This window comes from Bos indicus, chromosome 4, assembly GCF_029378745.1.
Source record: "Bos indicus isolate NIAB-ARS_2022 breed Sahiwal x Tharparkar chromosome 4, NIAB-ARS_B.indTharparkar_mat_pri_1.0, whole genome shotgun sequence".
Classification (NCBI taxonomy): Eukaryota; Metazoa; Chordata; class Mammalia; order Artiodactyla; family Bovidae; genus Bos; species Bos indicus.
In genome coordinates, this window is record NC_091763.1 from 105822151 (window position 1) to 105848896 (window position 26746).

Consider the following 26746-nt stretch of genomic DNA (forward strand, 5'->3'; position numbering starts at 1 on the left):
GGGTCGCGAAGAGTCGGACACGACTGAGTGATTGAGGGACTGATCTGATCTGATCTGATACACCCCCACCCTTTACCCACTAGATGCTAAAACACTGTTTCCAACTCCAAAATGTAACAACCAATGGGTCTCTAGATAACTGCTACATGTTTCACCATCAGAATTGCTGCTGGTTGAGAACCAATGTTTTAAGTGAATCTGGAATCCTTTCCAGCTTCCCTGATGGCTCAGTGGTAAATAATCCTCCTGCCGGTGCAGGAGACACGGGCTTGATTCCTGGATTGGGAAGGACATGGCAACCCACTCTAGAATTCTTGCCTGGAAAATCCCGTGGACAGAAGAGCCTGGCAGGCTACCATCCACGAGGTTGCAAAAGAGTTGGACATGACTTAGCAACTAAACAACAAGAATCCTTTTATACCGCTTGAGCTGATTAAGACTAGATGATTAATATCATATTGGGTTTATAGCACCAAAGTTAGTATGTAAAATCAGCTCACTATGAGCAATATGTTTCCAAAATAGGAGGGAAAAAACAATTTTATATAAAACTTTGTTGTTGTTTAGTCACTAAGTCACGTCTGACACTTTTTGTGACTCTATGGGCTGTAGCCCGCCAGGCTCCTCTGTCCATGGGATTTCCCGGGCAAGAATACTGGAGTGGGTTGCCACGTCCTTCTCCAATAAAGCTTTAGGTTCCTACAACAAATATATTCTAGCCCTAAAGTTAAAAATTAATACTCCCAGCAAGTTTTAAACTTTTTACACTGTTTAAGGTCTATGCAGAAGCACTTTTCCCTTTTTTGCCAGCCCTAGAAATTAAAATTTAAAATATGAAGATACAAGTATAGATTTAATTTAATTTTTCTCTTGACTGTTTGTAATTATTTTTAAAAATTTACTTAGATTTAAGGAGATTCAATAGTTAGCTCAAAGTTAATCTTAAATAGCTTATATGAACAGAATCTCATTCTTTAAAAATTTTATATTAAAACTGCTAAAATAGGCTATGGTGTTTTCTTATGCTCACTTTCTAGCCAAAGTTCAGTTTTAAAATACGGGTTTACAAGTGTTCATTTCCACAAGAGTGGAGTTAATTTAAAAAACAAAGACTATTATTGGGTTCAGGGAGAGACTATGTTGGCATATTGATTAGGGATGAAATGTTGACTAGGGCCAAGAATAAAACACGAAATGAAACGGACTTTTATGAAACAGGCGTTTAGCCACATAAGGAAAATGAGTAAAGCAGATATCAACTAAAGAGGCTAAAAATCTTGAACATCATGATAAGATATTGAAATTTAATATACTTTATCACTGGTGATTTTGAAAGGACTAGATTCAGTGGGGGAAAACAAAAGAAACACAGGAGCTGAAGAGTGGTGGATATACGGTTGAATTATGAGTTGAACACACAGATGTAACAAGCTGAGGCCGGAGGCCTTAGGATCTGGAACACTGTGGAAGGATGAGCTAAGAGTAGGGAGAGAGGAACTAGGAAGGTAGAGATGATGATGACTTCGATGATGATTGTAAACAACAAATTTTGAGCACTTATCAACACAAGTGGCATGTTGTAGACCTCATTGCCTTGAGCCGGGTATTATTAGCATCTCCAGTCTACAGATGATGAAATGTTAAGTAATTTGCCAGAGTTTTCACAATAATACAAAAGTGGAAATTTGAATCTATGTCAATTTCACTTGAGAGCACAAATTCCTAACCAATCTCCCCAACTCTAAGCCTTTATCATCACAGCCATATGAATTCTCATGGCTATGTGCTTGCTGTGTGTTAGTTGCTCAGTCGTGTCCCACTCTTTGTGACTGCATGGACTGTAGCCTGCCAAGCTCCTCTGTCCGCAGAATTCTCCAGGCAAGAATTCTGGGGAGTGGGTAGCCATTCCCTTCCCCAGGGGATCTTCCTTACCCAGGGATCAAAGCCAGGTCTCCTGTACTGCAGGCAGATTCTTTGCTGTTGCAATCAGTAGCCTCCATGCTTTTTCACCTATGGTGTCTATTAATCCAGATTCTCTTGTATTTGCAATCTCCTGATGCTCACCTCAAAAATACCCTCTTCCACAAGTACATCCCCACACTAACCTGGGGCAAAATATTCCCTCAACTACTATCTTTAGTGCTGCTCTACAGAGGTCATGATTTATGGATCAGTACTTGTGATCCCAATGAAATATTTTCTGACTGCATGAAAGATTATCTGTTATTGTTGAAACAATGAGCAGTTGCTTATTCTTTTTTTCTTGCTTGCAGATACCTTTGAAAATGGAAACTATTTCTTGGTAAACTTTACAGCAGCTCAGGTAAGACAGTTTTATTGAATTTTATAAATCCTTTCCCAGTTAGCTACAGAGTAAATGTAATCAGTGAACCGTAACATATCCCACATCTTCCTGCCTTTACATTTATAAATCAGATCTACTGACATTAAAATAAGGGAGAAACAGTTCTTATTTTGACAATTGCCCAGTATACCATCACTCTATTAAAAAATTGTTATTCATTTTTTTAATGGGGAAAAAAATGAGTCCTTGAATATATGACATATTTATAGGAAGTGAGACACTTTCTGGCTGATAAAAATTTGAAGGATAAATCCTAGATGGCTATCTGTTGCACAAAAATGGTGCATAAAAAACAACCTCATAACTTCAGCAGCATGTAGTAATTAATGCTTATTTAGCTTATAACTTTGCAGTGCTTAGGTGATCTAAGCTGGGCTTGGCTGATCTTGGCTGGCTCACATTCATCTACAATCAGTCATGGGAATGTCAATTTGATCCGGTGATCACATATCTGGAGGGGGCGGTCACGTGTTGGAGGTCAGCTGCTCTTGGATGATATAAGATGGTTTTACAGGCAGGTCTGGGCATGACATTTCCATGATTATGCAAGAGGGCAAAAATAGAGGTGGAAAAGCCTATGTGAGTGAGGGCTTTCTGAAATCTCCATTTCTATTAAGTTGTCAATAGGCAAAGTCATATGGCTAACCCCCACAGAGGTTGGATACAATGCCCCATCCAGAGAGGGAGGTCATTGCATAATTGCATGGAAAAGAGTATAGACAGGGAGGGACAAATCACTGGAGGTCATAATACAATCAATCTACTAGGCATGTTAAATGATTCCATGGAAAATCCATATAGTCTTAATTAGAGTAGGAGGATCATTCTCTATCAAACCTATAATCTGCTTCTCTCTAATTTTTACTTGTGGACTTAATTAAGGAATAGTACAACATAAATCTATTGTGTTTTTTCTACATAACAGTGCTTCAAGTGTTTGAAGATATCTGTCACATATTCCTTCTGTCTTCTTGGAATTATATATCTCCAGGCTAACTTCATACTTCCTCTGTTTTGTGCCTACACTGGTTTCCATATTAGCTTATTCTCTTTGGACTACAATTAGTCTAGATTTCTCTTAAAGCGTGGTCCCAGGATTGAGAGATTATCTTAGAGCTGCACTCTAGTATGCAATGATAGTCACTAGCCTCATGTGGCAATCAAGCATTTGAAATATGGCTACCTTAATTTTAAATATTTAAAAAGATTATAAAATATCACATTAATATTTTATGTTAAATGTATGTTAAATAATAATACTTTAAATGTGTGTTAGTCACTCAGTCATGTCCGAATCTTTGTGACACCATGGACTGTAGCTTGCCAGGCTCCTCTGTCCATGGGATTTCCCAGGCAATAATACTGGAATGCGTAACCATTCCCTCCTCCAGGGAATCTTCCTGACCCAGGGATCATACCTGGGTCTCCCTCATTACAGGCATATTCTTTACCATCTGAGCCACCAGGGAAGCCCACTATTTTGGATATATTGGGTTAAAGAAAACATCATCAAAGCATTTTTTCCTTTTTCTCTTGTTAAATTACATATGTGGTTTGCATTATAGTCTATAAGACAGCATGGACTTTCTATTCCAAAACAAAACAAAACAAAAAACTCAAAACCTTAGTGGTATGCAACAATAAATACTTATTTAGTTCATTACCTAACTCTTAGCTCCTTTTAGCTAAACTGTTTTCTTACTGTTATGGCATCACACTATGAAGGCGATGGCACCCCACTCCAGTACTTTTGCCTGGAAAATCCCATGGACAGGGGAGCCTGGTGGGCTGCAGTCCATGGGGTCACTAGAGTCAGACACGACTGAGCGACTTCACTTTCACTTTTCACTTTCATGCACTGGAGAAGGAAATGGCAACCCACTCCAGTGTTCTTGCCTGGAGAATCCCAGGGACGGGGGAGCCTGGTGGGCTGCCGTCCATGGGGTCGCACAGAGTCAGACATGACTGAAGTGACTTAGCAGCAGCAGCAGCATGTATTTTTTTAAACACATGTATCAAATTATCTTCATAGACATTGTTATTGGGTCATGGTGTTGACATCCTGCTTTTGCCCTTCTGAAACAAAATACAAGACTTTGTATACTAATTAAGCATGTAACTTCTCTGTTCTTAGTTTAAGAAAAGAATTGAAGATTATATCATTTTCCTCTGAAAATATTGCTTTTTAATGAAGCTGTTCATCTAGAGGTCCTGGATTTTAGTTCTCTTCCTACTGCTAAATAGTTATTCAAGCTAGGGAAGATAGTTCTCCTATTTCTTGATTATAACATATTAGGTTTCTCATAAATATTAATATCTTCTAATGCTAAAATTCCATTCTTCTGTTATTCCAAGGTAGTGATAAATGGATTCTTATTTCTATGCGATGTTTGATGCAGTTTTTCCTAAGGATCAATGCTTTGACATGAAAGAGAGCTTCCCCTGGGAGTAATTTTTATCAGTGGTGTTCTGGCTGGTATGAGGTTATGGGGGTTGGTGGCTGTTTGCAGCATTTGTTAATTTCTGTGTGTGAAATCTCCCATCACGTTAGTCAATTTCAAGCTATCGACTGGCTTGCAAAATCCCAGACAACTTAAAAATAGGCTCTCCCAAATCATAAGAGTTAGCTCCAAAACACCCATTTACTTCATGTTATATTCCTTTTTCTTAATTTTCTCTTGATTCTTGTTGCTCAATCAGTCACAAAAGTCTGGTTAATTCTCCATAATGCCAACTGAACATCATTTTCTTTCTACTGTTGCTATCAGAGTCTAGGAGTTTATCGTTTCACTCTACTGCAGCTGTCTCCTTAACTGATTGCATCAAGTCATCATCTTATGTACTTAACCAGTAATTTCTCTGCTTAGTGCCAGCTACAGGAGGCTGTGAACTCAGTGCCTTTGTTCTCTGCCTTTGTCAGGAGTATCTCTGCCTCCCTCCACCCCATTCCCTTTCCTGTTCATTTTGTCTTCATCAGCTCTATCCATCCTCCCAGGACTTCTCACATTCCACGTCTTTCCCAAGTCCTTTCTTGACAACCCTATTCCCATGGTGATTCTTTTTTTCTTTTAACACCCATAACAAATATGCATGATGATTTTCATTTAGGCTTTAATCTTCCAACATCTCATGACTTCACTCACATTATTGTAACCCTTGTGTTGATACTTAAAATAGTTCATAATTTAGATTTGTTGCAAACTATCCTTAGTCTATGCTAAAGCCTTTGACTGTGTGGATCATAACAAACTATGGGAAAATTCTTTAAGACTTGGGAATACCAGACCACCTGACCTGCCTCTTGAGAAATCTGTATGCAGGTAAAGAAGCAACAGTTAGAACCAGGCATGGAACAACAGACTGGTTCCAAATTGCGAAAGGAGTATGTCAAGGCTGTATATTGTCACCCTGCTTATTTAACTTATGTGCAGAGTGCATCATGCTAAATGCTGGGCTGGATGAAGCTCAAACTAGAATCAAGATTGCTGAGGGAAATATCAATAACCTCAGATATGCAGATGACACCACCCTTAGGGCAGAAAGAGAATAAGAACTAAAGAGCCTCTTGATGAAAATGAAAGAGGAGAGGGAAACAGCTGGCTTAAAACTCAACATTCAGAAAACTAAGATCATGCCATCCAGTCCCATCACTTCATGGCAAATGGATGGGGAAACAATGGAAACAGTGACAGACTTTATATTTTGGGGCTCCAAAATCACTGCAGATGATGACTGCAGCCACGAAATTAAAAGATGCTTGCTCCTTGGAAGAAAAGCTAGAACAAACCTAGACAACATATAAAAAGCAGGGACATTACTTTGCCAACAAAGGTCCATCTAGTCAGAGCTATGGTTTTTCCAGTAGTCATGTATGGATGTGAGAATTGGACTATAAAGAAAGCTGAGCACCAAAGAATTGATGCTTTTGAATTGTGGTGTTGGAAAAGACTCTTGGGAGTCCCTTGGACAACAAGGAGATCAAACCAGTCCATCCTAAAGGAAATCAGTCCTGAATAGTCATTGGAAGGACTGATCTCAAACTGAAGCTCCAATACTTTGGCCACCTGATGCCAAGAGCCAACTCACTGGAAAAGACCCTGATGCTAGGAAAGATTGAAGGCAGGAGGAGAAGGGGACAATAGAGGATGAGATGGTTGGATGGCATCACTGACTCAAAGGACATGAATTTTAACAAGCTCTGAGAGTTGGTGATGGACAGGGAAGCCTGGCATGCTACAGTCTATGGGGTCGCAAAGAGTTGGACACGAGTGAGTGAGTGAATTGAATGACTGATCCTTAGCCTAGGGACAAGTTGCCATAATCGTTTATTCTTACTGTGCTAAGTCATACAGTGCTATGCACATAAGTTCATCATGATTCCAACCATATAAATGCCTTTAAGCTATATGACCTTGACTTTCTCATTTTCTCTCCTGGAGCCTCAGTTTTCTCATCTGAGAAACAGACATAGGGATTCTTTCTTTTCAAAATCATTGTAAGAATTAGTAATAATGTAGGTAAAAAAACTTTCATAATGTTGACACACAAACCTGTTTTGAGCACCTCAAATTTATTGTCTTAAGTACTCAGGAAGTATGTCTTCATGAAGTATTTAAGAATAAAACCAGCATTTTTGTTAACATTGTAATATAGAATTTAGTCTATTACCAGATGTATTATGTATCTTTTCCTCTTTATACATTCTTTGCAGAGTGTACTGCAAATCCAAATGATACATAATAATTATTTGAGTGACACTAATTCACTGAAAGTTGGATATATTAGAATCTGGGGCATAAACTCTACTGATATAACACAAGTGACTGTCTCCTATGACAATCAACAATTCATGGTGATGAATTTCAAGAGTGACCCTTACAATCAGGTATGTCTTAAAGGAATGTTATCATATCATACAGTAATTTTATTTTTCTGTAAAGTTATTAGCACTATTGTTATATTTACATATACTTGAAAGGTTATATACATTATATATATACATATATAAATGTTGACTCATATTGTACAGTGCACATTAGTGATCCTTTCAGGAGAGTCCAGGGATCAATGCTCAATGATCTGATGGAATCCTCTCCATATGTTTCCCAAAGAGACTGTGCTGTGTGTTAGATTGGTCTTAATAAGTTGCATTGCACAGTTGTTATACTGTAATGTGAGGTTTAACTTGAATGTGATATTTAACAAATTCTAAAATACCAACTTCATCTCTTCTTTTCTGGCAGACACTAAATATTCAACTGACTGACAAGATTATCAGCCTGGAAAAGTTAGCTGAGATTACTTGGATTCACGGTGGTCCTATAGTTTCTACTACAACTATGACGAGTACCTTCCCAATGAGTTCTTTACATCCTCCTACAACTTCTACTACTGCTGCTACTTCTGTTACCACTAGTTCTTCTACTCCAAGTAGCACTAGTACTACTGATAGCAGTAGTGCTGCTCTTCCTATGACAACCACTTCTTTTCCAACAAGTGCCACTGAGGTTTCAACTGGTACTACCGTTCCCAATACCAGTACATCTTTCCCTACAAATACTGCTACTGATAGCACTAGTGTTATTCTTCCCATCACAACCATGCATTACCCAACAAGTGCTACTGAAGTTTCAACTAGTGTTACTGTCCCTAATACCACTATATCTTCCCCTATACATACGACTCTGGATAGCACTGATAGTACTCTTCCTATCACAGACACGCCATACACAACAAGTGCTACTCAAGTTTTAACTAGTACTACTGTCCCTAATGCCACTATATCTTCCCCTATAAATACTACTACTGATAGCACTAATGTTACTCTTCCAATCACAACCATGCCTTACATAACAGCTACTGCTGAAGTTTCGAGTACTACTGTCCCTAATGCCACTGTATCTTCCCCTATAAATACTACTACTGATACCACTGATATTACTCTTACTATCACAGACACGCCATCCACAACAAGTGCTACTCAAGTTTCAACTAGTACTACTGTCCCTAATGCCACTATATCTTCCCCTATAAATACTACTACTGGTACCACTGATATTACTTTTCCTATCACGGACACGCCATACACAACAACTGCTTCTCAAGTTTCAACAAGTACTACTGTCCCTAATGCCACTATATCTTCCCCTATAAATACTACTACTGATACCACTGATATTACTCTTCCTATCACGGACACGCCATACACAACAACTGCTTCTCAAGTTTCAACAAGTACTACTGTCCCTAATGCCACTATATCTTCCCCTATAAATACTACTACTGGTACCACTGATATTACTTTTCCTATCACGGACACGCCGTACACAACAACTGCTTCTCAAGTTTCAACAAGTACTACTGTCCCTAATGCCACTATATCTTCCCCTATAAATACTACTACTGATACCACTGATATTACTCTTCCTATCACAGACACGCCATCCACAACAAGTGCTACTCAAGTTTCAACTAGTACTACTGTCCCTAATGCCACTATATCTTCCCCTATAAATACTACTACTGGTACCACTGATATTACTTTTCCTATCACGGACACGCCATACACAACAACTGCTTCTCAAGTTTCAACAAGTACTACTGTCCCTAATGCCACTATATCTTCCCCTATAAATACTACTACTGATACCACTGATATTACTCTTCCTATCACGGACACGCCATACACAACAACTGCTTCTCAAGTTTCAACAAGTACTACTGTCCCTAATGCCACTATATCTTCCCCTATAAATACTACTACTGGTACCACTGATATTACTCTTCCTATCACAGACACGCCATACACAACAACTGCTTCTCAAGTTTCAACAAGTACTACTGTCCCTAATGCCACTATATCTTCCCCTATAAATACTACTACTGATACCACTGATATTACTCTTCCTATCACGGACACGCCATACACAACAAGTGCTTCTCAAGTTTCAACAAGTACTACTGTCCCTAATGCCACTATATCTTCCCCTATAAATACTACTACTGGTACCACTGATATTACTTTTCCTATCACGGACACGCCATACACAACAACTGCTTCTCAAGTTTCAACAAGTACTACTGTCCCTAATGCCACTATATCTTCCCCTATAAATACTACTACTGATACCACTGATATTACTCTTCCTATCACGGACACGCCATACACAACAACTGCTTCTCAAGTTTCAACAAGTACTACTGTCCCTAATGCCACTATATCTTCCCCTATAAATACTACTACTGGTACCACTGATATTACTCTTCCTATCACGGACACGCCATCCACAACAACTGCTTCTCAAGTTTCAACAAGTACTACTGTCCCTAATGCCACTATATCTTCCCCTATAAATACTACTACTGGTACCACTGATATTACTTTTCCTATCACGGACACGCCATACACAACAACTGCTTCTCAAGTTTCAACAAGTACTACTGTCCCTAATGCCACTATATCTTCCCCTATAAATACTACTACTGATACCACTGATATTACTCTTCCTATCACGGACACGCCATACACAACAACTGCTTCTCAAGTTTCAACAAGTACTACTGTCCCTAATGCCACTATATCTTCCCCTATAAATACTACTACTGGTACCACTGATATTACTCTTCCTATCACAGACACGCCATACACAACAACTGCTTCTCAAGTTTCAACAAGTACTACTGTCCCTAATGCCACTATATCTTCCCCTATAAATACTACTACTGGTACCACTGATATTACTTTTCCTATCACGGACACGCCATACACAACAACTGCTTCTCAAGTTTCAACAAGTACTACTGTCCCTAATGCCACTATATCTTCCCCTATAAATACTACTACTGATAGCACTAATGTTACTCTTCCAGTCACAACCATGCCTTATACAACAAGTACTGCTGAAGTTTCAACTACTACTACTTTCCCTAATGCCACTATATCTTCCCCTATAAATGCTTCTATGGATAGCACTGATATCACTCTTCCTATCACAGACACGCCATACACAAGTGCTACTCAAGTTTCAGCTAGTACTACCGCCTCTAATAATACCACTATATCTTCCACTATAAATACTACTATTGATAGCACTAATGTTACTCTTCCGGTCACAACCATGCCTTTCCCAACAAGTAGTACTGAAGTTTCAACTAGTACTGCTGTCTCTAATACTACTGTATCTTCCCCTACAAACAGTACTGTCTAGCACTAATAGTTTTCTTCCTGTCACAATCATGCCTTTCCCAGCAAGTGCTATTGAAGTTATTAACACTAATGTTCCTAATTCTACTGTGCCTTTCCCTGCAAATACTACTACTGCTAGAACTAGTGCTACTCTTCCTATCACAGCTACTTCTTTCCCACAAGTACTACTGATACTAGCACTGGTACTACTCTCTTATTACCACTACTCATTCTTCAACAAATACTACTGCTACTAGCACTAATAACACTCACCCATTACCACTGTGTTCCTACAGATACTGCTGCTGATACTACTAGCAATAGTTTTCTATTGTGACTAGTTTCTCTGAAAGTATTTATGATAAGAACACTACTTTTGCTACAGTAACCTCTCCTCCTACAGTAACCACTTCTCCAACTGCCAGCCTTGGTAATGATGCTCTGATTACAAATTATCCTTCCCCTACAACACCTGGGGACAATAGTACTAGTAATGCTTTTTCTACAATGACTACTTACCCTTCATAAACTCTTGCCGTTTGCACTAATACTCCTTCTCCTGTGACTACTTTTTTTCTGTATGTAGGGGGGCTGCCAGCAATGGTAATATAATTCCTGATGAGTACTCTTTCTTCTCCAAGTACTGATGCTATTAGTACTTATTTATGAGATAATACTAGATTGTTGCTGTTCCCTCTAATGGTTGAATTAACTTACAAAGTGCTAACTCTTCTACAGACCAGAAATCACCCAGACAGAGATAAGTGTGTAAAGATATGACATAGGGGAGACAATCTCTACCCTGGGATCAGAGTTCATAGTTTTGTTTGCTTTGTCTTCTACTTACCAGCTTTTCCCTTCTTGTTTTACTATCTAGACTCTCCTTCAGTGTGCTAAGACTTTCAGCATGTTCTTGGACTTTCATACCCACAATCACCATTTATTCCTGGTCTATTATTTTCTAAGATCACCCCTGTGCATAGGCTCATGGTCATAACCAAATATTGCCATTTAGGTGCTATTGAAGGCTTAACCCTAGGACAGTATTTTGAAAATGTAGTTTGGGGAACCAGGGGAGACCCCAGAACTCTTTCTGGGGTCTACAAGGTCAAGCCTCTTCTCACATAAATACTCTGTTGTTTCTGACATTTTCACTCATCCTCTCATTGATATACAGTGCCACTTTCCAGACACTGTGCTCTGTGGTGTCACAATAGATGAATACGGAAACTGATGCAGGAATCCAGCTGTCTTCTATTTAGCCAGACATTAAACAGATTTACAAATTATACAACAATGTCATTCTTCTCACTAACTGTTTTTGCTTTGGAAAATATAGTGGTCTTTCATTAAAATATATTATTTATGTCAACATGTATTTGATATATTGTTATTTTTAATGAACGAAGAAATAAATATTTCGCAAAACATTTTACAAATGACTCCATTTTTCTTAATGCAGCAAATGTTTGGAGATATAATCCACCCAAACAAAGCACAGGGTCTTCACTAAATTTGAAAGTAAAGAGATCCTGAGACCAAGAAGTTTGAGAATCACTTCTCTAGGACAACAGTGTCCCAGCTTCACTGTCAGGTCCTGGTCACACATAGTGTGAAAACAAAACCAAGCAAAACTCATCATTCTAAACTGTGTCAAGGGACTTGCTCCCAGGCTCCCTCACGTGTATGTTTATTGAGGGAGCTCCAAGACATTTCTCTTGTTGGCACCATGAAACCTGATCCTGGACAAAGAGCTCTGTGTCCCATGGCACACAGGACCCTATGGCCAGGCTGCCACACGGGGGCAGATTCATTGGCCAAAGGCCTCACTTTTTTTTTTTTTTGAAGCCCTTGGGACTTGAAACACTGAAGAGGAATTTGTTCAAACAACCATAGTTCTCTAGTTACTGGACTTCAATCCCATTGTGTATATAAATGGATTGTAATTATAAGTATGGAATTTTGAAAAGGTAAGTGCTCCTGAAAAAAGAACAACAGCCCAAACCAACAAATACAGAGCTATATTTAGAACAGACAACCAACAAGTCCTACTGTACAGCAAAGGGAACTCTGCTCAATATTCTTTAATAACCTGAATGGGAAAAGAATTTTAAAAAGAATAGATACACGCATATGTATAATTGAATCACTTTGCACTATACCGGAAATTAACATACTATTGTTAATCAACTAGACTCCAATAAAAAATAAAGTTTTTAATAAAATAAAAAATCATGATCACATAAGCAACAACAACAAAAACAGAAAAAAAAAAAGACAATCTGGCCTTACTTCAGACATTTGAAGAAACTTGAGAATTGAAACTCCAGTCCATGTACAAGATGTGGTCCTGGAACCAGGTTCAGAAAGCTGGGAGACGCAAGGGGTGAAAGAGAGCATTAGCTTGCTGCTTCTGAGCGTTAGGCTTTGACGACGCCTTAGTCGTCATGGTCTTAAGATGACACCTATGCTTACTTCTAAAATGCACGGTCGCCTTCATTGGACCAGTTCTAGAAGCACCACCTGTACAGACTGGTCCAGGGACGACTGCTTCAGGTGGACACCACTGTCTTTTACTTGTCTCAGTTTCCTCATCTACAAGGTTGAGTCAACATTGGAAATGCATTTTCATTCTGTAAGACACTATACAAAGTTTTATTATGATGATTATATAATCCCTTGAGTCTTCTTATATCTATTTAAACTTTTTCTCACAGTAGTCAAAATCTCTTGCTTAGAAAAGCTGGCATTTTTCTAAATTGAATTTTTTTCTAGCTAACGCTTTATGTGTCTTTAAAATTTTCTTTTGCTCCATTTTCATACTCTCTTTGTGTAGATCTCATGCTTATTTATTTTTTAAAAAATTAACATTTTTGTTTTGAAATAAGCTTGGAGAAAAGTTGCAAAAATAGCTAAAGACCTTCACTATCCTCTTCACCCGGTTTTCCCAAATATCATCCACAAATTGTATATTATGTACCATGTTTACTCTCTCTCACACACACACATACTTAGACACACACGCACCTGTGTAATTTGAGAGTTGTAGACACAATGTCTCAACATCACAAAATGCTTTAGTATAAATTTCCTAAAACACAAGGACATATTCTCACATAATCACAATATAATCAGACAAGTCAGAAAGTTGATATTCATACAGTGCCACCATATGATGCAGAGACATTAGTCAAATTTTGCCAATCACCCCAATAATGTTCTTTATAAAGAACACTACACACGGACTTCCCTGGCGGTCCAGTGGGTGTCCACTGACGTGGACATGGGTTCAATCCCTGGTTGGGAAACTAAGATCCTGCATGTCTTGTGGCACAGCCAAAAACATTTTGAAAAAGAAAGGAAAAAAACCTAAACAAGAATAATGACAAGGCACACATGTTGCATTTGCTTAATAGAATTTTTTTTGTTTTTCAGTCTTCTCTACTGTGGAACTGTTCCTCAGCCCCTCTTTTTCTTCTTTGATTTTGATGATTACAAGTCAGATCTCTGTAGAATATTCCTCACTGGGGGTTTGTCTAATACTTTCTCATGATTATATTGAGGTTGTATATTTCTTGGACAGATATAACATAGGATTGATGTTATGTCCTTGCTGGTATTCCTGTCAGGAGGTAAGTGATGTTTGTCCATGATTGGTGATGCCAACTGGCTGACTTGGTGGAAGTGGTGACTCTCAGTCCTCTCCATGGGAAAGTTACAACTTTTTCTCATCATAATGAATAGCTATATTATGTGGAGATACTTTGAGGCTATGTAGCTATCTTGTTCCTCTTCTAGTAGTTTTTATCACCATCTATTGATGATTCTTATCTGATTCAATTATTACTATGAATTTATTAAATGGTGATTTTCTAACTTCACATTTTTTTCTGTATTTGTTACTTGGCATTATAAGGGCTCTTCTTTCTTTGCTATTTATTTTTTTAATTAATTAATTTATTTTAATTGGAGGCTAATTACTTTACAACACTGTAGTGGTTTTTGCCATACATTGACATGAATCAGCCATGGGTATACATGTGTTCCCCATCCTGAACCCCCCTCCCACCTCCCTCCTCATCTCATCCCTCAGGGTCATCCCAGTGCACCAGCCCTGAGCACCCTGTCTCATGCATCGAACCTGGGCTGGTGATCTGTTTCACATATGATAGTATACATGTTTCAGTGCTATTTATTTTTTGAGTGATGTTTAGTAAGTAGCCACTTCCCTGAGTCCCCCACATGCACCCCTTCTCTGAGATCCCCATACGCCCTCACAATCTAGCAATTAAAGGTCTAGCTCTTGGAATTCAGGGAGCTTCCAGGGCTCCTCATTGCTGGTGTTCACTCAGACTGGTCAGCCCTTGTGCTGTCACCCCAACATGTGAAGCCAGAGTGGGATTCCTGCCCATTCAGGAAGTTGACTAGTTAAGAGCAGTGGAACTTCTGGTTCAGTGGTCCTCAAGCTCAGGTGCATATTGGGAACACCTGGAGAGTGTAATGATGGATGCTAATGCCTGGACGCTGCCCCCATCACCCGGATGACTCTAACATGCCATCAAGGTTGGCAGCCACTGGGGTGGGGGAGCAATGGAGTTGAGAAGCTTTCTTGCTCAATCTCAGCTATGTATAGCAGGAATTGAGATGTGATGAGAACTCTAGCAAACAGGAGTAACAAACTAAGTTATCAACTTCATGAAGGAGAGGAAGACAAAAAGCCAGGGGAAGGACAAAGAAGTGGGTAGTGGGGGTAGGGGCAAGGAGCAGAGAAAAAGAGAAGAGATGGCAAGAGAGGAGAGAGAAGGAGAGAGAAACAGGGCAAAATGTAAATGCATAAAGCTCGTTTAAAGGGCTTATGGGAATTCTGGTGATGATAAATTTGAAATTGTATCAAAATATTATTCCACGGGAAAGACCAGAATCCTTGTAAACATTATGGGCCCTCTTGTCTTCTAGGGCTTCCCAGGTAGCTCCAGTGGTAAAGAACCCTCCTGCCAATGCAGGAGACACAAGGAGATGCAGGTTTGATCCCTGGGTCAGGAGGGTCCCCTGGAGGGGGGCATGGCAACCCACTCTAGTATCCTCGCTTGGAGAATCCCACAGACAGAGGAGCCCAGTGGGCTACAGCCCATAGGGTCACAAAGAGTCGGACGTGACTGAAGCAACTTAGCACGCATACACCTCTTGTCTTCACACACGAAAAAGCAATGAGGGAATAAATAATTTATTTACCCTCCACATTTAAGATGGAGTTTTGAGTAGAGGAGGTAAGATGGAAAAAAAGTTACAGTCTCAGAGTCACTCAGAACTGACCTGAACTTAGAGACCAACTGAGGGGTGAGATGTGACAGACACCCAAGTACCAAGATGTTCTAAAGAGGAAGTAGGGGTCATCCTTTTCTACCTCAACACTGAGCCCATCTATTTGGAGTATATCATTAGGCTTTCTGGAAATAGTTACAAAAAATATAAATTGGAAAAAAAAAAAACTTGAGGTCATATAATTCCCAGCAGTATTGTCTAACGTTCCATCGCCCAGTCATGTCCGACTCTTTGAGACCCCATGGACTGCAGCATGCCAAGCTTCTCTGTACTGTCTAAAAGTGAAAGTCTCTCAGTTGTGTCCCACTCTTTGCGACCCCACAGATTATACAGTCCATGGGATTCTCCAGGCCAGAATACTGGAGTGGGTAGCCTTTCCCTTCTCCACGGGACCTTCCCAACCCAGGGATCAAACCCAGGTCTCCCACATTGCAGGTGGATTCTTTACCAGCTAAGCCACAAAGACCCCGGTATAATACATATGCATAAGATAAATGCATCCCCTTTAAATATAGAAGCACGTCACTATCCATAAGTTAATATAAATTATAGTTTCTCTCTGGAGGCAGTCAATGGGGAGAAATGGTCCATGTACTAGGAAAGGCTTAGAGGAGTGTGCCCTGAACCCAAGGAAAAAATGGCCAGCCAAGGGCTCCTAGAAGTTTGATCACAGCTCCACAAGGGTGGGGCAGAGGGGCAGGGAAGGTAGTGCTGTCCATTTCCTGTTCATTTCAGTAGCTCCTATTCTGACCTAATGTCAAGCTCACAGGTGGTGCTCAGTGAATATGTACATGATGACTAAATGCTGAGATCAGGAGATGGAGAGGAAAATAAAATGAAAGAAGGAAAACTAAAGTGGGTACAGAGGAGTGCAATAGTGTGAGGGATGTGCACCAGTCTCTGGGCTGGACAGATGAAGCACTGGAAGATTCTGACTGCAGAACTCTGGGGAGGTCGCTCAGCTGACTTGAACTTATCAGGACAGACCTGAGAATAAGGCTGCAGCACAGACTGAGGTTTGACATCAGAAACCCATCCAGGAGGTTCTTCTATTTTCTTTTTGTTTTTATCTGAAAGATCGAGGGTGGAAGAATTTGTTTGCAGGGGTTGGGGGTGGGGGCGCTTGAAGTAACACAGTTTTGAATAGAAAGGTCAGACTTTTTTGTGAATTGGGCAGACCAGAGAAAAAAGGTCTGTTTTGCTTTTGTTTAATGTTTATTTATTTGTTTGCTCCAGGTCTTAGTTGTGGTACTATGGATCTTCAGTTGCATCATGTGGGATGAAATCTGTTTCCCTAAGGAGAGATTGAACCCAGGCCGCCTGCAATGGGAGTGCAGAGTCTTAGCCACTGGGCCACCAGGGTGATGCCCAAAAGGTCTGTTTTGATTGTTTAAGTTTCAGTCTAGATTAGTTTTGATCTGTGTGTTTCTTCATGCTGTAGAAAGTAATTTGTGGACCTCAAACTACTGCCAAAGGGCCTTAACCATGTTTTAATATTATTACTTAAAGAAAAGCCTCCATTTCCCTTGAATAGTGACCACAGCAAAGCCCAGTAGTGAACTCTGGCTTCGGGTAAGCCATGTTTTCTGCTTTTCTTGGAAACCCACTCCAGTATTCTTATCCAGAGAACCCCACGGACAGAGGAGTGCAGCTGGCTATGGTCCATAGGGTTGCACAGAGTTGGACATGACTGAAGCGACTTGGCATGCACACACATGAACTCAAGCAGCGGCAAGAAATTTAGAGACCAGATCTCTAAGGCAATTCACAGGCTGGCATGCCCTCGACCTGTTTTCAGAGCCCAGGTCAGCCTCCCTGGGCAAGCAGGCTCTTGACACCTGGTGATCTGAGTGTTGAGAATGTGATACATATTGAGGAACTAAAGATCACCTGGCAGTCAAGGCACAATTGAGGCAAGCGAACGATGCATTAGAAGCTGTGTTTGGGGCAACCGGATCCTCAGATGCCCTCTGGATGCCTCAGCCTAGGCCTTTAAGAGACCACCTTAGTGGTAGCTGCTTCACCTGGACCAAAGGCTCAAAGGAAAGAGATGGCACTGGGAAGTGATTTGAATTCTGTTTAATTTGGAGCCTTAAACTTTGTCCCTTATAAACAGAGCCTCTCCCTTCACCACAAGAAGCACACATGTGGCTGCCTCTGCCTCACAGGGAGGGTTGGACAAAGCTGTCAGCAGAAAAGAGAAACAGGAGCCCCTCCAGGGCCAGCATGAGCTGAGGAGAGTTTACAGGGCTCCCTCTACGCATTCAAGCACGCTCCTCCCCACATAGCATCTCCTTGAGTGAGCCTGGGTACCGGACTGCTCAGAGACCCAGTCCCTCACTCAGCCTTGAATTCAGATTTCGTTAGAGGACGTGTGGTCCTACCAGTGCTTCTAGGATGCTTTGAAGGATGGATTGTCAAGCTTGTCATGGGACAGGCTCTGTGGTCTCTGTGCCATGCCCAGGCCTCCAGTCATGACTGAGGTCATGGGAAGGGGCACAGATGGGGACTTTGGGGGCCAAGGGGGAGTTTGTGTGACGATAAGGGGAGGTATGACCAGGGAAGGGGGCTAAGTATGTAGCTGAGGAGGCGGTATCAGATTCCAGACTGCAGGGTGGCAAGGAGCCAAGACAGGGCCCCCTGCCCAAACAAGAGGGCGGCCAGGGGGAGGCACCTCAGGGTGGCACTGCTGGCCCTTGAGAGGACAATGGGGGCCGCCCTGAAGCCTGCAGGGGTTTTGTCCTGGGGTTCCACTTTGCCTCCAGAGGACTCCAAACAAGGACCCCGGGGAGTAGGGTTGATGTCCTGAATCCAGCCTGTTGTGTTTTCCACTAGCTCCTGCAGAAGAAGGAGGAAAAAGGGTGAAACTAGAAGCGCCCCCACCTCCTTTCATCTTCTAAGACCTTCCTTGGTCACCCCCAGTCCCTGCAGCCTCACAGGCTGACTGGGAGATGCCCACCCACACCCAGAGCAGCATCAGCCCTCCTCTGCTCGCTCAGCTTCTTCTCTGATCCAGCATTCCTGCCATTGTCATCCACACCCCCTTTCTCCTCTTTTCTTTCATCCAAACCATCCCTCACTCCTTTAGCCCTAACCCTGAGAGCGCAGTGTCTCCTGGGACACTTACATCAATGGTCTTTATTATCACTGTCTGCTGGGCCTCCTTGCAGGCCTTCTCAACCTTCTTAATGCTCTCCGGGGTCCACTCCACATTGCTCATGGCCATCATGCCCTCCATGGAGCTGCCAATGGGCAGAAAGAGCAGACACTAGTTCAGGGGTGACTTAAAGCTTTGCCAAAATGTGTAAAAAGTAGCCTCACTTTTGTTAGCATCAGTTCGATATCGGCGTAAACCATAAGGAATGTCTTACAACTCAGTAAGACAACCGTGAGCATGGCAGAAGGTGAAATCATCAGAATTAGAGATGAGAATTTTTTAAAAGTGAAAAAGAGGAAGTGCTGACTCTTTTAAAGAAGTGTTTCTTGATCTGGGGACCATGAAGTCCAAGAAGGTTGATGGGATGACTTATGGGAACCTATACATGTCCTGAAATTGTCTGTGAAATGGAATGTGTTTGCAAATATGTGCATTTTTCTTGGAAAGGAGCTTCAGCATTTTCATCAGAGCCTCAGGGAGGACCTTAGTCCCAAGTAATTAAAAGGTTACTGCATGCGTGCTCAGTCATTTCCAACTCTTTGTGACTCCATGAACTCGATAGGTCTTGATAAGTATCATGGTGAAGGCATTACATTAGTCAATGATTATGCATTAAAATTATTAATGTATGAAAAGTGAAAGTTGCTCAGTCATGTCTGACTGTTTGCGACCCTGTGAACTGTAGCCTGCCAGGTTCCTCTGTCCATGGGATTGTCCAGGCAAGAATATTAGAATGGGTTGCCATTTCCTACTCCAGTGGATCTTCCCAATCCAGGAGCTGAAATCGCATCTCTTGTGTTTCCTGCATTGGCAGACAGAATCTTTACCACTGCACCACCTGGAAAGCCCCAATTAAAAGTCATTCCTTGAAAGCAAACAGTGTTCGAAGCAGGTAAATACATGAGAAAAAGGCAAATACTTTGCACACAAGTGATCTAACTTCTAGAAGTCAGTCTTGATCTTATCTTCCAGGATGACTCACTCTGATACCTCCTCCCCCAGCTCGTGGGCCACGTAGATGATGTCAGGGTACCCCTGGCAGCTGGAGACGTTGTTTCGGGGATAGTAGAAGAAAAAGATGAGGCACATCTCATTGATGGTGCTGGGACCCCCCTGGAGAAGAAGAGAGAGCTAGCGACAATCTTAGTGAGTCACTGACTGAGAAAATGCGAATCCTGGTACCCATCTTATAGTCATGGGATGTGAGAGCAACCCTAACCATTGGAGAAAGAAACGGGTTTCAACTGGAATCATCTGAGTCATGGGATAGCCAAGACCAGGGGTAAAGCTATTCTGAGGCTTATTGTCATTAACCACGGTGGGGAGATGGGTACTTACAAATGTCAAGGAGTCGCGGTCCAGCGTCTGGTAGCGACACTCTACCAGCAATTCATCCCCCTGTGCAGAGAGAAACAAACGCTGAAAGTAAGAGGCAGAAGGACCGGTCCAGCCTTAGACCTCTTGGCTAACAATAACAAGTGCTGATCCTGCCTTCTCCAGATGTCAGCCATGCCTCCCCCAGCCCGGCTCGCACCGGCTTGATCACCACTCGATAAGGTAAATCTCGAGTCTCCTGTAGGTTGAAGTCGTAGGCATCATCTTTACAGATTATGCGGAGTTGAGTTCCGTTTCTGGAGGGAGACAACGTGGGGAGAGGAGTAAGGTGAGGCCGGTGCGGGGAGGGGGGTCTGTCAACAAAGCAGCAGCATGTGGGCTCGTTCTGTGGGCACAGATAGCCTGTAAAACAAAAACCTCCATCCTCCATCATCTCTACTCCAGGAACAGTTCTTGCTTCTCCTGCTCCAACCTCACGCTGCAGAATAAACAACTGTTCCTAAAATTTATTTCCAAACACAGAAGGGAGTGCTTCCAATCTGTGTCTTTCTTACCTGTACTGCACCGCCTGTATAGCACGGCCAGCCAAGTGGGTGTGGAGCAGGTAGCCAAAGACCTGGATATTGGGCACTGGAGCCCCGTTCATCTGTGGCAGGGAGGAGACCACCTGGTCCGTTAGGAACTCTCCTCTGCTCTTTGGTTTCCTCCTTTACTATCTGACACCTTCCTCTGAAGACTGGAACATACCCCTTTAGTCTCTGCTGGGCCTCCTGGCCCAGCCATGACTCCCGCCTCCCCTGCACCAGCCAGGTTGGGTCAATTGCCCAAAGGACCAGGTGGTGGCCCTTCTCCGGCTTGGGGACTCGGGCTGCACGCTGGTGGATCACACTAGATCTATGATTGGGAACGGGGAATCTCAGGGGAAGTGGGCGGTGGGGGGAACACCTTCTGGCTTCACCTCTTCAAACTTCTCCGTCTTACACAGTCCGTAGGACATGAAGGACTCGGCGCCGGGGGGGATGAAGTGGATGGGGAAAGTGAAGACGCCCAGCTGCAGGACGCCCATGTCAAACTTGCGCAGGTGTGCGGTGTAGTATACTCGGATCCCTGAGGAGTCGTACAGACCTGGGGCAGGCGGGACCGATCAGAGGAGGCGGGGAACGGGTCACAGGCTGTGGAGAAAGAGGCCTGGGAAGGCAAGGGAGGGGCTGCGAGCAGGAGTCAGCAGGCCTCCTGCATCAGTGCCTAGAGGACTCAGCCAGCCCCATCCACAGGCGCTTCCATAAATGCTCTAGAGGCTCACCAGGCAGATTGTGAAAATTGCTGTAATGAATCTCCAGGCGGATCCACTGGGGGTCCAAGGGCGTCCCAATAGAGATGCCCACGTCATCTGGAAACTGGTAACTCTGGTGGAAGGAGGGAGGTTTGGCAGCAAGAATGGCTGGGAAGTAGATGCTGGGGACCCCCAGGGGCTCACCCGTGTCTTCTCGCCTCCATCCCAGACCTCCCTTGTCTCCATCTTCCACCCATCCACCAATCCCCATTGCCTGACCACACATGTCCCCTTAGCCACCAATTTCCCTCATCACACAGACTCACTGTGCCCCCGACAGCCCAGCCCACGATGACCTGTGTGCAGAGGGAGAAGGCGGGGTCGGCCCCATAGCAGTCGCTGATGCCCGTGGGGAGAGCGCTGGCATTGCCACAGGCGTACACCAGGATGTGGTGCACAATCGTCTCCTTGTGTTGGACCAACTTGGGCTCGAACTGGGCACCGGATGCAAGACACAGCACAGTCAAGATCTTCCAGGTCAAGTCCTTATCCCTCGAGCCCCCACCCCAACCTTGCTTTCTTTTCCCCAAATATTAATAAAACTATGCCCACGTCTCTACCCCTCTTCCATTTCCTCTGTTTCCTCCTTCCCCAACCTGTGATTTCCCTGGCACTCCACCTGACTCCTCTCTCAGCCCTCATTCTTTTTAAAACCCTTTCCTGAGAACACAGCACAGGTCTAGCCAGGAATATCCCAAGACTTCCGATTTTCCTTTAATAACCTCATCAGTTCCCTATATCTGAGCATGTGGCCACAGCTTACTGGAGTCATGCTCTAAAGAAAACCATGGCTCGCACACTTTGGCCATTCACGATAAGGCCACACTTTCATTTATTCAATCAAAACTGTAATCACTCAAATGTGAAATCAGGTGACCGACCCGAGTCTCCTCTAGCCACACTTTGCCGACCTGACAGCCTTTGGCCACGTGTCCCCACCCCCACCCCACGCCCCGCCCACCAACCTGCACTTCCTCCAGGGCTAAAAGAACACATTTCTTGGCCCAGGGTAGGGCTCATCCTTTGGTCTTTGCAGGAACTTAGTAACTAATGACAATCATCAAAATCACTGCTGCACCATGGGACATGGGTAAAACAGTGCTGGGAGCTGTAGCTCTGGGCTCAGGAAATCCTGGAACTGCCACCTCCACCAGACCTGGCCTGGCCCCCAGGTCCTCCTGGACACGTTCATCCTACACCTCTTCAGAGTCAACCGTGCCCACTGCCTGTCTCAACCACCTAGACAACGTCCCGTCGTCTGGTTCACGGTACCTTGTAGATGTGGTGCTTCTTGCTAACGATGGGGAGAGGGAGGAAGGTGCAGGCGTACGTGGTGTCATCCTCTGGGATGAGGAACTAGAGGGGGACACGCAGAGGCTGAATGGGTGGGAGGGAGGCTCCCAGAGAAGCAGGGGAAGGGACAGGTCAGGGAAGGGCGACCACTTGAGGGCCAGTTTGACCATCCTCGGGGACCAAGGGGAGTCAGAGGAGCCTGGGTTCCAGGAATGTACTGAATATTGGGTGCAAGAGGAAGGTCTGGATTGAGTGGAAGGCACGGAGGGGGCTGGAGGTGACTGGGCAGGAAGGAGGGGGTCTTACATCAGTGATCTCCAAGTCATGGATGATGGTGTCCTCAGGGGCATCGAGATCATCAGGGTGGACGATTTGGAGCAGGAAGATGGACTTCACAAAAGTACGTTCCCGATCCATCTTTGGGGTGTCATCCAGGCCGTAGGCGGCCAGTACCCTCACAGTGTCGCTCTGTGGGTGTCAAGGGCATCCAGGTGCTGCCACCCACAAGCAGCACTTTGCACACACCCACACCCAACCACTGACACAAGTCACCGGCTGACAGTGCAACTGATAGGGACAGAGTGAAGGGACAAAGTGGGTGATTAAATAGTTAATCCCACTAAGGGATTAAAAGTATGAGAGACCCCTGTGAATTAAAGATTACTCAAGAAAACAGGTTTGCGTATGCTAAGTCGCTTCATTCATGTTTGACCCTTTGCAACGGTATGGACCAGAGCCTGCCAGGCTTCTCTGTCCATGGGATTCTCCAGGCAGGAACACTGGAGTGGGTTGCCAGTGCTCTCTCTAGGGGATCTTCTGGACCCAGGGATGGAACCTGGGCCTCTTGCATCGCAGGCAGATTCTTTACCACCTGAGCCACCAGGGAAGCCCCTATAGGCCACCAGGGAACTCTGACCAAAGCAGGTTTACTTAGTCACAAAGCCAAAGAGGCTTATTTAGCAACAAAACTGCAGCAGAAGCAGGAGACACGCACCCAAACAATAAAACAATGGTGGTGTGAAACACATCCTGCCGGTGAGATCAGTTAGTTAATGACCACCTAGGACATACTCTCTCCACACACAAAAAACAGTAATTTGTGGAAAGGTGACATGTGAAAGTGAAAGACCCTCATTGTACTGAGACCCAAAACAATTTTTCCATAGCACCATGACAGTCCTGCCTTGACCACGTAGAGACAAGCAAACTCCCCCACCTGATGCGGAGGAGGAACTGAGGATGGAAGTGTGATGTCTACTCAAGAATGAGGCAGAAGGTGGTCTTCCCCCCGCCTTCCCACTTTGCCTTTGATTATAAATCTGTAGTGCACTAGGTTCTCAGGGGCAGCACCCTATCACCCACCCGATGTAAGCGGGTGTCCTCTTCTAGGAAATCCCTTCTCATCTATCACTTTGCCTTTTGCTGAATTTTGTTCTGTGCTGAGACATAAAGAACCAGAGTTCCTTGGAGCTCTCCCCAGAATGCCACGTTGTAGTTTCAGAATGGAGAGGGCTTGAGATTAGGGATCAGAACTAGTTGGGTTCTGGTTCTGCCTAGAGGCTGACCTGTTGGAGATTCTGGGCAAGCCACACCCCCTCTCCCAGCCCATCTCTGAGCCCACAGGTGTTGGCTGTCACAGGTGGTCACCTGTCCACAGGTGGTCACCTGTCCACAGGTGGTTCAAGACACCCTGCAGTTCAAGGAGATCAGGCAAGGTTCTTCAAGAGGCGATGCCAGGGAAGGAGGCATGGGCTGTCAGGGGGAGGCCCGTAGAGGGCTGGTGGAGTCACAGGCGGCAGGATTGGGGGGTGGCCATGCTGGGGAATGCTGAGAGAGATGGCGGCCCTGGGAACCGAGACTGGCTGCCCGACGGGCACGGCCACTCCAGGTTGGGGTGATGTCACCACCCAGGAGGAAAGGCTGCTTGCGACCAAATGCTCGTCTCCCCTCTCTCTTTTACCGTGATGTCTTGGTCGTGAGGGTCGCAGGAGCGGAAGGGCCTGGAGAAGCGCATGGTGGTGTAGACGGCATCTTCTGTTAGCCCCTGCAGTTCTGCATCCTGGCTCCCATCCTCCTCCAGCGTGTTTTCATCCACCAGGTGCTGGTCCTGGGGCCCAGGGAGGGTCACGGGGTGAAAACCAGGAGCCCTAAGTGCTCACGGCTTTGGAGTAGCCTGAGTCCCTTTAGCCCCGCTAAGGTACCAAATCAGCAGAATATACAATATAGTTCACCCCTGGGACAGAGCATGGCGTCAAGGGGGGATTCATGAGGAAGAGGGAAGGCTGGTATCTGATCCCGCTTTACTTCTCCCATTTCAAATCTCATTTCCACGAATCCTAATGTTCCTATATCCCCAAGTCTTAAAAACCCACTTATTCTCCGAAAGCTCTATGCTCTTCATCTTTTCAGGGGGCTCTTAACATTGACCCTTCCCCATATAAATGCAGTTCAGAATGAGACTGGGAGACAGGTGAGCTGCTTCTTCATCCATAAAGTGGAAGAATAATCATCTACTTCCTGGTGATGCTGGGAGGTTTAATATGCAAAGATTTGGACCAACCCCTGCTTAACCAAAAGTGCATAATAATTTAAGCTATTATTATTGTGGGCACTGACGTCATTACTAGACTATTTTATGTTGTGGTCTCTCAGCCTAAAGGTAACAGAAGATGACGACTGTATCCTAAACAGCTTGGATTCTCCCCCAGTGACCTGCACTGGGACTGTGGCCCAGGATGCTCTCTCTTTCAGTCCAATGCCTCCATTCCCTGGGCACTGTAGGGACATTCAGTCTGGAAGACCTAGATTCAACCTCTCCAACGGACCATTTCTGTAGGGAGAGGTCAGCCATCAGCTGGTGTTCTGGGCCTATGCTCGAATATGTTTGGAAAATATGGATCCTTCCTGGATTCAGAGTCATCTTCCACCCAGCAAGAGACCCAACATGCTTGGGAGAGAGCCACCCTCAGACTCACCGAGAAATAGACATTGCCGTCAGGCGAGACGCCTCCGACAACCAGGTCGCTTCCCGCTCTGCTGTAGCGATCTGTGACACCCAAACCCACCCAGCCAGCTGTCCGGACCTGGAGCTCGAAAGTGATGATCTCAGCCTCAAAGTCAAAGTCCCAGCGCAGGAAAACAGCGTTAGAAGGGTCTAGAAACCTGGAATAACGCAGACGCGGCATGGGGCCAAGGCGATTGCATTGGGAGGGAGTTGCAAGGGCCGTAAATAGGAGAAGCCAGGAGAGAAGGGCACAGGCCATGGCTTCTGGGGTCTGGAGCACCTCTCCTTAGATGGACACTCAAGAAGTACGGACTTATATGCTCCTGCATCTGCGCCAGGCACCATGCCACGGGGGAGGGGCAGACTGGGGCCCCTCTGATCTGATTATCTCTGGGTTCAGAGTGGAGCCACTTACATAACTCAGGAGGTGTGAGGTGTTCAGAGAGAAGGTGCTCTTGCCCTGGAGTAGGCACCTGGCATGGAATGCTCTGGAATGAATCACTCTGGCTCTCCCCTGCCAACCCGAGGCAAGTGTCCTGCCCGTGGGGACTCCGTGGGATCAAGGAGGTTTTGCTTCTCCCTTCCTCACTTTCTCTCCCTCCTTTTTTTATTTTTTGCAATGCTTCTCTCCCTTTATTTCTCTCTCTGCCTCCCTCCATTCTTTCCCTTCCTGCCCCCCATCCCTGTATTCCTGGATGTTCTTACTGAGCCCTCCCTCTGCCCTCTGGCACATGTTCCCCACCCCAGTTTTC

The 26746-nt window shown here is 44.1% G+C and overlaps 2 protein-coding genes across 2 annotated transcripts in view; one reads left to right on the forward strand and one right to left on the reverse strand.

Annotated features, from left to right (window-relative positions):
* The window catches only part of LOC109557962 (probable maltase-glucoamylase 2), a 90707-nt gene extending 78779 nt beyond the window's left edge, over positions 1-11928 (forward strand). The window contains exons 45-48 of the mRNA XM_070788278.1: positions 2274-2323; positions 7077-7250; positions 7609-8239; positions 8351-11928. Of these exons, the coding sequence (XP_070644379.1) occupies positions 2274-2323; positions 7077-7250; positions 7609-8239; positions 8351-10572 (3077 nt within the window). The 3' untranslated portion in view covers positions 10573-11928. The remainder of the gene's footprint in view (positions 1-2273; positions 2324-7076; positions 7251-7608; positions 8240-8350) is intronic.
* A 6539-nt stretch (positions 11929-18467) lies between these two features.
* On the reverse strand, positions 18468-26253 carry LOC109557963 (putative DBH-like monooxygenase protein 2). Its single transcript, XM_019959485.2, has 13 exons — positions 25966-26253; positions 24951-25097; positions 23297-23458; positions 22970-23053; positions 21964-22131; positions 21668-21770; positions 21323-21489; positions 20919-21010; positions 20564-20660; positions 20368-20427; positions 20012-20142; positions 19000-19114; positions 18468-18710 (listed from the first exon to the last, which is right to left on the reverse strand). Exons 1-13 carry the CDS (start codon positions 26251-26253, stop codon positions 18468-18470), a joined length of 1857 nt encoding a protein of 618 aa, XP_019815044.2.
* Between the last annotated feature and the right edge of the window lie 493 nt (positions 26254-26746).